The sequence below is a fragment of the Bison bison genome, unplaced genomic scaffold (genome assembly GCF_000754665.1).
Source record: "Bison bison bison isolate TAMUID 2011002044 unplaced genomic scaffold, Bison_UMD1.0 scf7180017864066, whole genome shotgun sequence".
Taxonomy (NCBI): Eukaryota; Metazoa; Chordata; class Mammalia; order Artiodactyla; family Bovidae; genus Bison; species Bison bison.
The window spans coordinates 2,405,429-2,419,045 of NW_011494638.1; the positions used below are offsets into that span (position 1 = coordinate 2,405,429).

A 13,617-nucleotide genomic window follows, 5' to 3' on the forward strand; every position below is an offset into this window, starting at 1 on the left:
TTCCCCCCCCCCCCCCCCCCCTTTTTTTTTTTTTTTTTTTTTACAATTTATTTGTTCCCATAATCCCTATAAATAGTTTTAGACTCTGAAGTGATTGGGAAATCTTGAGAAAGCAAGTTTCTAAGTAATGTTCATGAGATGCAGTTTTGATACACAATTGTGAGAGTGCATTCCTGATTTTGTGGAGGATTTCAAGACACGACTGTTTCTGAACTTCTTCTAAAAAATTGCATTTACTAAAAATGGGATGGTGGAATCTGGTGGGCTTCATCTAGTGGAGAGGGCAGGAATGGTTGCTTCTGTTTGTTTGGAGCTGTAGGTTTAATGACAGTGAAGTCACTTTATAGAAGGTGGCAGTTCCTGGAAAGGGGGCTCCCAGCCCACATTCCCTACCTCCAGGGCTGGGAGATGATGCTAGGCTGGATCTGTGCTCCTCCAGTTACCCTCCTGTTAAACATCAGTCCTTTGTTGTGTGGGAGAAATCATGCGGAGTGTGTGGCTTTGATCTTACAAGGAAAAGGAGGTGGCTGACTTAAAGATGGGGGAGTCGCAGGGCTGTTCCTTGAAAGATTGAAGGCATGGTAAAAGAGGAGGGTTAAGATTATCTTGGTTGTTAAAGCAGCTAAAGGAAAAGGGCAGGAAATGCCAACTACATGCCCACCTATGTGATTTCATGGGAGAGGAAAGCAGGGACATCAAAAGCAAGTCCACCTACGTGATTTTACTGGTAAAGACAGTAAAAGCAGTAAAGTTTATCAGATTAAACACTCTTAGGGAGACACATGGCTCAGTATCAGATCCTGAGTGCAGGGTTAGTAACCACTTGCACCCTCTGTGTTCATCAACTTCAAATGCAGGTAAAGGGTTAATGGATGTTAATAATAAATTACTATTAACATTCTTGTTATTATTATTTTCTACAGTCTCTCTGAACTCTGTTGTGTTTGGACTCCAATCTAGTGAACAGTTATAGAGAATTTAGCCTTGGCAGATGCTAAGCATGACAGTGTCCAGGGCAAAGTTTTCAAGGAGTTGCTTCATGGGGCAAGTGAAGAACAAAACCCTAAAATTTCTTGTTAATGTGAAATTCTGTAATAAATGCTATACCCTCACCTTTGTCCTGAAATCCCTATGCTTATTCAATTATTAGTATTGAAACTATAAAAGTATCTCATTTAATCCTTACAATGACCCTGTAATGGAAAACAGTAATACTATTTCCTTCTTTTTCTCAGATGACAAAACTAAAGCTTACAGAAAGAATTAACTAGCCCAAGTTCAGATCATAAGTGGCAAATCAGAATTTAAACAGAAGGCTGTCTCCTCCTGTAACCACAGCACCATGAGTGCTATGCTCTTTGGTCTTATTTACAAGTAGTTTTCTTGATTTACTTTTTTCACTTATATTTGAACTTATGCCCTTGCTTTATGTTATTAAGTGCATGAAGTACATATGCCAACCAAATTCCACTTTTATAATGGTGGGCACACATTTGTCTTCTGAAAATCCCAAATCTGAAGCTAAGAACCCAGTGTATTTTGTCTCTTCATAAGATATGACAAAGAATGTCTGACATTTTACATAGCAATTCATTCTTGTTTCTTCCAGTATTTTTGGCCTTATGGTCACAGTGTGCAAAAAGTTTATAGCACATTAAATTAAACCCAGGGCCAAATTGAATAGTCAAATATAGTAATCATTTTCTTTTAGATTCCCCCAATAAACATTTTATCTTTATTGAGTGTATCTTATTTTCCAAGCAGTGTACTAGATACTTGGAATACAAATTTAACTGAAGTTGGCCTTAAAGACTAGGATGTAGAAGACGTGTGTGTGTGTGTGTAAAACCAATACTGACGGAAGTAGTTGCATCAGTGTCGGTTGATAAATACAGAAGAATTCTGTGAGGCAGTTGCTTCAAATCAGCCATGTTAGGAATATTTACAGCACAGAAATCTGCAAATGCTATAAATCAAGTTTGGCCTTTGTTGTTTTGTTTTTTTTCCCATGGAGGAGGGAAGAAAATGTGACCACTGAATTTAGAAAGCCAGGACTTCTTTTAAATAAAAGATAATGTCATATGCTGAGAGTGGAGAGTAATGGAGAGTGAAAATGTTTTAGAACAGCTGTTGAAAAAATAGGAAAGAGAAGAGACTGGGGCCAAGGTGGGATGATGCATTGGTCACATACATATAGGTAATTATTTGTAAGGAAAACTGAAATTATAAATCACCATGTTAAAATGATGAAACTGTTACTTTCATATGAAATTTAGATGCTTTGGGTAATGAATAAAAATGAAAGAAAAATGAAGGTTTCTAGCTAATTGGCTTTGTTCCATTAAATTAGGTGTAAGGGCATCATGTGAGATAAGCCTGCCTCTGTTTAAGGTTGAATTCCCTTGCAGTCTTGTGCATAATTGCATTTTCTGATCTGTCAATTAAGTGTTTTTAAAAGTAACAAAGATGAGTTCCATTTGGATAATGTATTACACTTTACAAAGTGCTCTCATTGTGTAATCTCTTTTGATCTTTATTGTTGATCTCTGGTTGACTTATTACTGTATTTCAGTGAAGCTGCTAGATTTTCTACCACGTACTTTGAAGGAAGACTCATATAAATACAAATCTGTTTACCTCTGATGACTTTGAGATAAACAGAATAAGCCCAAAGGAAAAGAATAAACCAATAAACCAAAGAGCTGGAAATTTATTTAAGAAATAGTTTCATTAGAAAAATAAGATGAGATATGTGGATTCAATAAATGATGGGGCAATGAAGTGTCATTGTAGATGAGTTACAAAAATTATGAATTGGTCTGTATCCCTGAACTAAATCAAAGTTGAATCATTTTTCAGATCAAAAGCATAAAAGCTATGTGTCTTTTCTAGAAATAATAGATAAAAGGCTCAAACATAAGTCTCTACTAACTTGCTCTCCCAGATTGGTGATTTTGCAATTTATGGGTCTGTCTGTTGTCTGTACATATTACAGTAGATATTCTACTCCAGCATCAAGAGCATTGGTGAATTATTTCAAAGTTAATTGTCAAGCTTTCCTAATTGATTCTTCAAGAGAATTTAAGTAGTGGTTGTTAAGTACAGAGGTTTGATTTCTTAGGAAGAAAATTCTTTTGACATTCTAGCCTTGAATTTGGTAGTTATTATTGGAATGAACATTTATTATGTGGATGGCGGTCAATTGGCTCTGCCTGAATTAGAAAAATAACCCAAAAGTTAATGCATTTAACTTTTGAGGACTTTAACATACTTTTCTAGAGCTTTGAGGGCATTAATAGACATAACAAGCATAGTTGTTTAGAAATAAAATATTGGGGGAAGCCAGTATTTTAATGATGCTTCTAACCCTTTGGACATTCTTCGAATCACCTTTAAAACCAAGCTTTGAGGCACTTTGAACCTTGCAGGTGACTTTTTCAAGTCACTGTTGTTTTTTTTCTATTTAATGACTATTCCAATACTTGAAGTAAAATATCTCTTTTGGGGAGTTGCAACTATGTAGTCTAGCCTATGCTGATTATACTCTGTGAGAATTATGCTCTGTGGAACCAAGCCATTATTAACAAATCACAAGAGTGCTTAAAGATACATAATTCACAAATGTGTAGTTATTCTAGGGCATGTTTTAACAGATCACTATGGCATTAAGAATGTCCCTTCAAATTATATCTTAAATGGAATATGTTAATTTTTATTCTTTTTTAAATATGTGGTTTAAATTCTCAAAGGTTAAAAAAATATATAGAGGGAAACTGCGTTTTCTCCCAATAGAATATGCATCCCTTTTACCATACTTTTTAGTTACATCTTGATTACTACAAATGCATTTTTACCACTTTAGAAAACAAATGTTATATTTTCAAATAATGAGGATGTTCAATAAAATACTGATGTTAAATTTTATATGAATTTATTATAAGCAAAGTTCATAGTTGACCTTCCCTTTTAGTTTTAGTTTCTGTGTTTAAATCGGGTGCATAACATTTACAGAAGTAGATACAAAGAACATTAATGAGACTATCCTTTGTGGTTGGAATTGTGTAGATAAATCATCACATTCAATCTCTAAACAATTTTATGAGCTATTAGTATGCCTATTTCATAAATACAGTATTTCAAAAAAATATAAGTTTGGCAGTATTTATAGTCATAGAGATAAAAATTGGAATGATTATTTTTGGGGGCTCCCAAATCACTGCAGATGGTGATTCCAGCCATGAAATTAAAAGACACTTAGTCTTTGGAAGGAAAGTTATGACCAACCTAGATAGCATATTCAAAAGCATATTCAAGAGACATTACTTTGCCAACAAAGGTCAGTCTAGTCAAGGCTATGGTTTTTCCAGTGGTCATGTATGGATGTGAGAGTTGGACTGTGAAGAAAGCTGAGCACTGAAGAATTGATGCTTTTGAACTGTAGTGTTGGAGAAGACTCTTGAGAGTCCCTTGGACTGCAAGGAGATCCAACCAGTCCATTCTGAAGGAGATCAGCCCTGGGATGTCTTTGGAAGGAATGATGCTAAAGCTGAAACTCCAGTACTTTGGCCACCTCATGCGAAGAGTTGACCCATTGGAAAAGACTCTGATGCTGGGAGGGATCGGAGAAGGCAATGGCATCCCACTCCAGTGCTCTTGCCTGGAAAATCTCATGGATGGAGGAGCCTGGTAGGCTGCAGTCCATGGGGTCGCTAAGAGTCGGACACGACTGAGCGACTTCACTTTCACTTTTCACTTTCATGCATTGGAGAAGGAAATGGCAACCCACTCCAGTACTCTTGCCTGGAGAATCCCAGGGACGGGGGAGCCTGGTGGGCTGCCGTCTCTGGGGTCGCACAGAGCTGGACACAACTGAAGCGACTTAGCAGCAGCAGCAGCTGGGAGGGATTAGGAGCAGGAGGAGAAGGGGACTACAGAGGATGAGATGGCTGGATGGCATCACCGACTCGATGGACATGAGTTTGGGTAAACTCTGGGAATTGGTGAAGGGAAGGACAGGGAAGCCTGGCGTGCTGCAATTCATGGGGTCACAAAGAATCAGACACGACTGAGCGACTGAACTGAATTACCTATAGCCACAATATTCTTTTCATTATATCTCAGTTGCTTCTGTACCAAAAAGTGTTTGGTTTCAGCAGCGACAGTCCCTCTGGACCCTGATACATGGTCTTTTACTTTCCTACTTCACACTCAGTAAGGAAACTTGAGAGTCAGAATCAAGGTCCACTGTTTGCTCGTGGAATACAGAGCAACCCAGAGGCCACACAGAGCATTGAGACTATCAGGCTGGTGGTTGGAGAAGCTGAGGAACTCAAGGATTGCCTTTTGGAAATTCTTCACTGTCAGGATTTGTTAACAAGAGTTTATGACACAAAGATAGTTTATAGCCCAGAAGATTGAGACCAATCATAACAAGTAATGTCCTAGAAGTAAAAAAAGTATTTTTTGAGTAGAAAGAGAAAATTCAGCCTGTTTAAAACTGTGGCCATATCGTAGAATGAGAGTTCACGTCTGTGGCCCATGATGTGGGGATGGTGCAGCCCAGTGGTTTCTAAATCCTTTTTAAATAGAATCACTTTCATTCCAAGTAAAATCTCACCCTATATTTCAATCTAATGGATAGTGGTAGTTTTCATTTTGCAAGGAAAAATGTAAGCTTTTAATTATGATAAATTTCATGAATTAAAAATAATCAGGCACTTTAGGTGAGTGCAAGTATTTGAAATGTTGATTTTTGAGTGACATGTGCCATATGTATCTGTTTCTCAATTTCGTCTTGGTTACCAAGTGAGTAAATATGTGTGGTATACCTGTGGTGGATTCATTTCAATATTTGGCAAAACTAATACAATTTTGTAAAGTTTAAAAACAAAATAAAATTTAAAAAAATATGTGTGGTATGTAACACATTTGATTGTGTGTGTTCCTTTGGTTTGGAAAGTTGTTTTTAAAAATTCAAACCAAATATTTGCACAGCTGTGATTCAGTTCAGTAATACAACTAAAAAACCCTGGGATCATGGATGTCCATTACCTACAGTAGCATAAGGGCTAGTCATTCTGATTCTCAGCATGGTGCTTATTCTCCTGATATTTTCTGAAAAAGCTACCCTGACTCCTGAGAATTAAAGCATTCATTCATTCTCATGTTCTTCCTTTTTTTCTGACCCTCCTTCTCTTGGTCTATGAAAAAGAGCTTCATGTATATTTACGTCATCATCAATTTTTCTATTATAGGAGCAGCAGAAAAGAGTTCTAAGCATGGTGCAGAAGATAAGACTCAAACCATTATTACAGCCATGAAAGAAAGAATGAAGATCAGGGAGACAAACAGGCCAGAGGTGTTTGAAGTAATTCAGGAAATGTTTCAGATTTCTAAAGAAGATTTTGTGCAGTACACAAAGGCAGCCAAACAGAGTGTACTGGATGGGACATCTAAGTGGTCAGCAAAAATAACCATTACAGGTAAAAATGAGTCTTTTGAAAAAAATTTCATTCCACTTTGAGATTTTTATATATGTTAGAAATCACTGCTAGTAATTGTTATAGGCAAAATAAGTAGATTTTTTTCAGTCTTGTCAACTTTGAAGTCTAATTGAAACTTCAAATTTCTAAAAGGTATGGCAGATAATTGAAGTCATTTCAGTCCATGTCTCATTCTAATCAAAAGCTCTTTGAGAGGAAGAAAGTTCTGTTTTATATTTGTCAATACCCTGCAGTTTACAAGAGATTAGTTTTGTTGCTGCCTGACACTGATAAATGACAAGTAGCCAATAATCTCTTTAGTCAGTTTTTCTTAATGAGAAAACAAATATCATTTTACTTATTCCTGGATCCATACCCCTTATCCATTTGATCCTTGACTCAATGCAATTTGAGTAAAGTGATGTCTAGTAATTTGAACTTCTGAAGTTGTTCGTAATAGTAAGAGCAGCTGCATAGGTTATCATGTTAATATTTACCAAGCCTCTTAACTCACTCATATTGTATTCAAAAGGTAAAATAAAGAAGCTTTTCTTTAATACTGACAGTAAACTTATATACAGAGAAGGAAATGGCACCCCACTCCAGTACTGTTGCCTGGAGAATCCCATGGATGGAGGAGCCTGGTGGGCTGCAGTCCATGGGGTCACTAAGAGTCAGACACGACTGAACGACTTCACTTTCACTTTTCACTTTCACGCGTTGGAGAAGGAAATGGCAACTCACTCCAGTGTCCTTGCCTGGAGAATCCCAGGGACGGGGGAGCCTGGTGGGCTGCCATCTATGGGGTCGCACAGAGTTGGACACGACTGAAGCGACTAAGTAGCAGCAGCAAACTCATATACACAAACATATTTTAAATTACAGACTTTGAACTACATTGGATAATTCAAAATATTTACTGAATTAATCAGCTTAATGTTTGTGCATTATCATTTGTCTATACATGCATGCAGTGACATATGAGTAGATAGCTAATAAATATATGTAGATGTATGTCTATAGCTACTGTTCATTACAGGCAAAAGGAAATATCAAAGAAAGATTTTAATGTTGTGTGATTCATTCTTTCATGAAACATTTTATTAAATCCTGTTTTTCACGAGACTGAAAGCAATGGGGATGTGTCTGCAAACCCAAAGGACAAAGTAATAGAAAACGTTTCCTTCATTATCAGTTTTTTGTTTCTGAAAACATACTTATACTAAAAGTTTGAATTTGGTTTGTTTCAGTGGTTTCTGCACAAGGCTTGCAGGCAAAAGACAAAACGGGGTCTAGTGACCCGTATGTTACAGTTCAGGTCGGAAAGAACAAAAGAAGGACTAAAACCATTTTTGGAAACTTGAATCCAGTGTGGGATGAAAAGTTTTATTTGTAAGTATATAATGGAAAACTATTAAAATATTGAAATATTTGGTAAATTTACAAGCATGCAAAATACACAAGCAATAATTATCTCATGTTTTAATTGTATCTATGCAGGAATTATAAAAAGATGTTGTGAACTGATATTGTGAACTTATTTAACAGTCTTATTTATTATTTGTTCCTCATCTTGAGAACAAGTGAATAAAAATAATATTACAAACAAAAAAGGTGGCACAGCTGGGGTTAGTTTGCAGGAGAAAAAAAATGATTACTACATGATCTGTAACTTGAGTTGACCCAGGATAGTGAGGAATTTACAGGCTTGATTCAACAATATCTTGACATCTGAAGATTTATGACTGAAAACAGTAGAAAGACTTTGAGCATCCCATGGCCTATCACACCCATACCAGGCTGTACTGATGAAATGGTTGATGATAACTTTTAGAACCTCTCATTTTCTGTGGGTCATTTATTTTTAAACCTTTTATATCCTGTACCAAACAGCAAGGAATCATTTTTCTGTCAAGGGTTCTTTTCTTTCTGTCACTCCTTCTTGGAGAGAGATAAGATGACTTCCAGTTACCATTTGTTGGAAATGAAAATCCCAATCTATGAGTTTAAAAGTAAACAATGCTTTTCTCTTTCTTTCTTTCTTTGTTAATGGTTTAAACATGGATCTCCTTTACATGCTAAGTAAACAAACACAACACATACAGATTGTTTGGGAACGTGGAAAATAGTTTGTATGAAATAAGAGTTTTTCATGTGTATATTGGCTTAGGAAGTGTTAAGAAAAGGATGTGGAAAATGAGTTGGGACCCAATAACAGAGGGTACCAGAGACAGTGTTAAGAGCTTTCTGTGATTTCTCCCTTCGAACTACTGGGAGAAACAATTTTACTATCTCTTCATTTGTTAACAGAAGATAAGAAACTGATTGATAATCAAAAATTCTTATTCCTAAGGCAGTCAAGTAAGTGAATAAAGCAGGGTAAGGACCGTAAAGGAGAGGGAAAGGCACTGTTGCAAACTTGAGAGCAAGTGACTCATGGGCAAGAAACATCTCCATTGCCACTCAGTCTTGTAGGTGCAGTGCAGCTAGAGCTTCATTTTGTAGGAGAAACTGAACATTTGAAAGTTCAAAACCAGCAAAGTGAATCAGTTATACATATACATATACCAACACTTCTTTTCCCATATAGGTCATTGTAGAGCATTAAGTAGAGTTTCCTATGTTATACAGTATATCATACAGCTTTACTTTGTAATAAATAAAGTCATAATATCAGGTAGTCCTAGTTGTCCAACTTTTTCTTTTTTCAAAGTTATTTTATATATTTTAGAACCTTTTAATTATTTTCATGTGTATGTTTTAATCGTCATTTTTTCATACAAAGGAAAGCCTGGGATGGTTTTGATTGCTTTATTCCCTTGGCTAAGAGTTCCAGTATAATGCCAAGTAAAAATGGTAAAAGCAGACATCCTGGCTTTGTTCCTGATATTAGAGGGAAGCAGTTCCTTTCTTGATTAACTCTGATATTACCTGTGGACTTGTAGATGCCACTTTTCCACTTAAGACAGCAATCTTCTATTTCCAGTAGGCTAAGAGTTTTGATCAGAAATCAATACTGCATTTTGTCTAAGCTTTTACTGCATACTGAGATGATTGATTCTAAATGTCATTTTGAAAAATACACTTGGACAATATTGTTCCATTGTCTTTGTGTTTTCATTGCTTTCTTATTTTTCATGAAAAATCTGTTGTCTTCTTTGTTTCTCTGTACATGTTATCCCCTACCCCCATGATTGCTTTTAAAGTTTTGTTTTCTTTACTCACCCATACAATTTGATTATGGTATGCCATGGTTTAAATTTTCTTTGTGTTTCTGGTGCTTAGGGTTTATTGAGCTACTTGAGCCTATGAGTCTGAAGTTTTCTTTAAATTTGGAAAAAGTTTGGCCATAATTTCTTCAAATATCCTTTCTGCTTCTGTCTTCTGGAGGTTTCACTTACACATATATAAAGCCTCTTGAAGTTGTCCCACAGACCATGGATGCTCTGCCCACCCCTCCCCCCCCACACCCTTTCCTTTCTCTGTGTTTCACTTTGAATTATTTCTGGTGCTGTGACTTCTTCTTCTGTAATGTCTGCTGCTGCTAAGTCACTTCAGTTGTGTCCGACTTTGTGTGACCCCCATAGACGGCAGCCCACCAGGCTCACCTGTCCCTGGGATTCTCCAGGCAAGAACACTGGAGTGTGTTGCCTTTTCCTTCTCCAACGCATGAAAGTGAAAAGTGAAAGGGAATTCGCTCAGTCGTGTCCATGGACTGCAGCCTACCAGGCTCCTCCATCCATGGGATTTTCCAGGCAAGAATACTGGAATGGGGTGCCATTGCCTTTTCCATCTGTAATGTCAAATCTACTCTTAATCCAAGCCACTGTATTTTTCATCTTAGATGTTTTAGTTGCCATATAAAGAAGTTCAGATTGAGTCTTTGCATCTTCGGCAACTCTACTTAACTGTTTTAAAAATTAAGATGTACTTGGAGGAGGTAAAGTTCATAGGAAAATTGAAGAGCCCATGTAGGGATTTCCCAATATACCTTCTATTCCTACACATGCATACCCTACCTCTATTATTACCATCTCCAAAGAGAGTGTGGGTGTATTGTTACAATTGATAAACCTACATTCAGTCAGTTAGTTCAGTCAGTTCAGTCACTCAGTCATGTCCAACTCTTTGTGACCCCATGAATCGCAGCACGCCAGGCCTCCCTGTCCATCACCAACTCCCAGAGTTCACTCAAACTCACGTCCATTGAGTCGGTGATGCCATCCAGCCATCTCATCCTCTGTAGTCCCCTTCTCCTCCTACCCCAGTCCCTCCCAGCATCAGAGTCTTTTCCAATGAATCAACTCTTCGCATGAGGTGGCCAAAGTACTGGAGTTTCAGCTTTAGCATCATTCCTTCCAAAGAACACCCAGGGCTGATCTCCTTCAGAATGGATTGGATGGATCCTCTCGCAGTCCAAGGGACTCTCAAGAGTCTTCTCCAACACCACAGTTCAAAAGCATCAATTCTTCGGGGCTCAGCTTTCTTCACAATCCAACTCTCACATCCATACATAACCACTGGAAAAACCATAGCCTTGACTAGACAGACCTTTGTTGGCAAAGTAATGTCTCTGCTTTTGAAAATGCTGTCTAGGTTGGTCATAACTTTCCTCCCAAGGAGTAAAAGTCTTTTAATTTCATGGCTGCAGTCACCATCTGCAGTGATTTTGGAACCCAAAAAAATAAAGTCTGACACTGTTTCCCCAACTATTTCCCATGAAGTGATGGAACCACATGCCATGATCTTTGTTTTCTGAAAGTTGAGCTTTAAGCCAACTTTTTCACTCTCCTCTTTCATTCTCATCAAGAGGCTTTTTAGTTCCTCTTTACTTTCTGCCATAAGGGTGGTATCATCTGCATATCTGAGGTTATTGATATTTCTCCCGGCAATCTTGATTCCAGCTTGTGTTTCTTCCAGTCCAGCGTTTCTCATGATGTACTCTGCATAGAAGTTAAATAAGCAGGGTGACAATATACAGCCTTGACGTACTTCTTTTCCTATTTGGAACCAGTCTGTTGTTCCATGTCCAGTTCTAACTGTTGCTTCCTGACCTGCATATAGGTTTCTCAACTGGCACAAGATAATCACTCAAAATTCATAGGAAACATAAAATTTCTCATAGTGTTTATATTCTATATATTTGGACAAATGTATAACAACAGTATTCATCATTATGGTATCATACACACTATTTTCACCACCTTAAAAATCCTCTGCTCATCACCTGTTCATTACTCCTCACTCCGCCAATTCTTGACAATGACTAATCTTTCACTGTCTCCAAAATTTTGCCTATTCTAGGAGGCCCTATTATTTTGAGTTATACAATATGTATTCTTTCCAATCTGGAAAGAATTTTTTCCATTTATTTATATACATTTAAGATTCTGTGTTTTTTTTCATGGTTTGATAGCTCATTTCTTTTTTAGCACTGAGTAATATTTGTCTTTCTGTACTAGAATAATAGTATCTTGAATTTATCCATTCACCTACTGAAGAATGTCTTGGTTACTTCCAAGTTTTAACCATTGTGAATAAAGCTGCTATAAATAATGTAGGTTTTTATGTGGCCATAAGTTTTTTGCTCCTTAGGGTAAATGCCAAGGGGTATGATTGCTTGATTGTATGATAAGAGTATGTTTAGTTCAGTAAGAAACTGACAAACTGTCCTCTAAAGTGGCTATACTATACCATTTTGCATTCTCACCAGCAATCAGTAATAGTTCTTGCTCCATATCTTCTCTAGCTTTTGACATTGCCTGCATTTTGAATTTTGGTCATTGTGATGGGTGTGTAGTGATACTTTGTTGTTGTTTTATTAATACTGTGATTTTCATTTAAGACATACTTTATGGGATATATTTTCATTTGCTTCTTTGCCATCCTTTTTATTTTCTTTGATGAGGTGTCAAGGTTTTTGGCCCAATTTTAAATCAAGTTATTATTATTGAATTTTATTATTTCTTTGAATATTTTGGAAAATAGACTTTCATCACATGTGTGTCTTAAAAATACTTTGTCCCTATCTGCGGCTTGTCTTCCCATTCCTCCGATACTGTCCTGTACTTAACTTTCTGATTCATGCGATTACTATGACAGTTGTTTTTATGCCCTTAACTCCCTTATCATCTGTGTCCATCCTTGGTTAGTTTAGATTGATATTTTTTTCCCCTTATTTTGTGTCATGTTTTCATGCCACTTCATGTGCCTGATGGTTTAGATTGGATAACAGACTTTGTGAATATTACCTTATTGGTTGCTGAATACTTTTCAGTTCAGTTCAGTCACTCAGTCGTGTCCGACTCTTTGCGACCCCATGAATCACAGCACGCCAGGCCTCCCTGTCCATCACCAACTCCCGGGGTTCACTGAGACTCACGTCCATTGAGTCAGTGATGCCATCCAGCCATCTCATCCTCTGTAGTCCCCTTCTCCTCCTGCCCCCAATCCCTCTTAGCATCAGAGTCTTTTCCAGTGAGTCAACTCTTCACATGAGGTGGCCAAAGTACTGGAGTTTCAGCTTTAGCATCATTCCTTCCAAAGAAATCCCAGGACTGATCTCTTTTAGGATGGACTGGTTGGATCTCCTTGCAGTCCAAGGGACTCTCAAGAGTCTTCTCCAACACCACAGTTCAAAAGCATCAATTCTTCAGCGCTCAGCCTTCTTCACAGTCCAACTCTCACATCCATGCATGACCACAGGAAAAACCATAGCCTTGACTAGACGGACCTTTGTTGGCAAAGTAATGTCTCTGCTTTTGAATATGCTATCTAGGTTGGTCATAACTTTCCTTCCAAGGAGTAAGAGTCTTTTAATTTCATGGCTGCAGTCACCATCTGCAGTGATTTTGGAGCCCCCCAAAATATAAAGGCTGACACTGTTTCCACTGTTTTCCCATCTATTCCCCATGAAGTGATGGGACCGGATGCCATGATCTTCGTTTTCTGAATGTTGAGCTTTACGCCAACTTTTTCACTCTCCACTTTCACTTTCTTCAAGAGGCTTTTTAGTTCCTCTTCACTTTCTGCCATAAGGGTGGTATCATCTGCATATCTGAAGTTATTGATATTTCTCCCGGCAGTCTTGATTCCAGCTTGTGTTTCTTCCAGTCCAGCATTTCTCATGATGTAC

General features: G+C 37.5%; 1 protein-coding gene across 1 annotated transcript in view; it reads left to right on the plus strand.

Moving 5' to 3' along the window:
* The window catches only part of UNC13C (unc-13 homolog C (C. elegans)), a 673,935-nt gene that overhangs the window by 305,947 nt on the left and 354,371 nt on the right, over positions 1-13,617 (plus strand). Inside the window, exons 10-11 of the mRNA XM_010836764.1 lie at positions 6,255-6,482; positions 7,733-7,874. Of these exons, the coding sequence (XP_010835066.1) occupies positions 6,255-6,482; positions 7,733-7,874 (370 nt within the window). The remainder of the gene's footprint in view (positions 1-6,254; positions 6,483-7,732; positions 7,875-13,617) is intronic.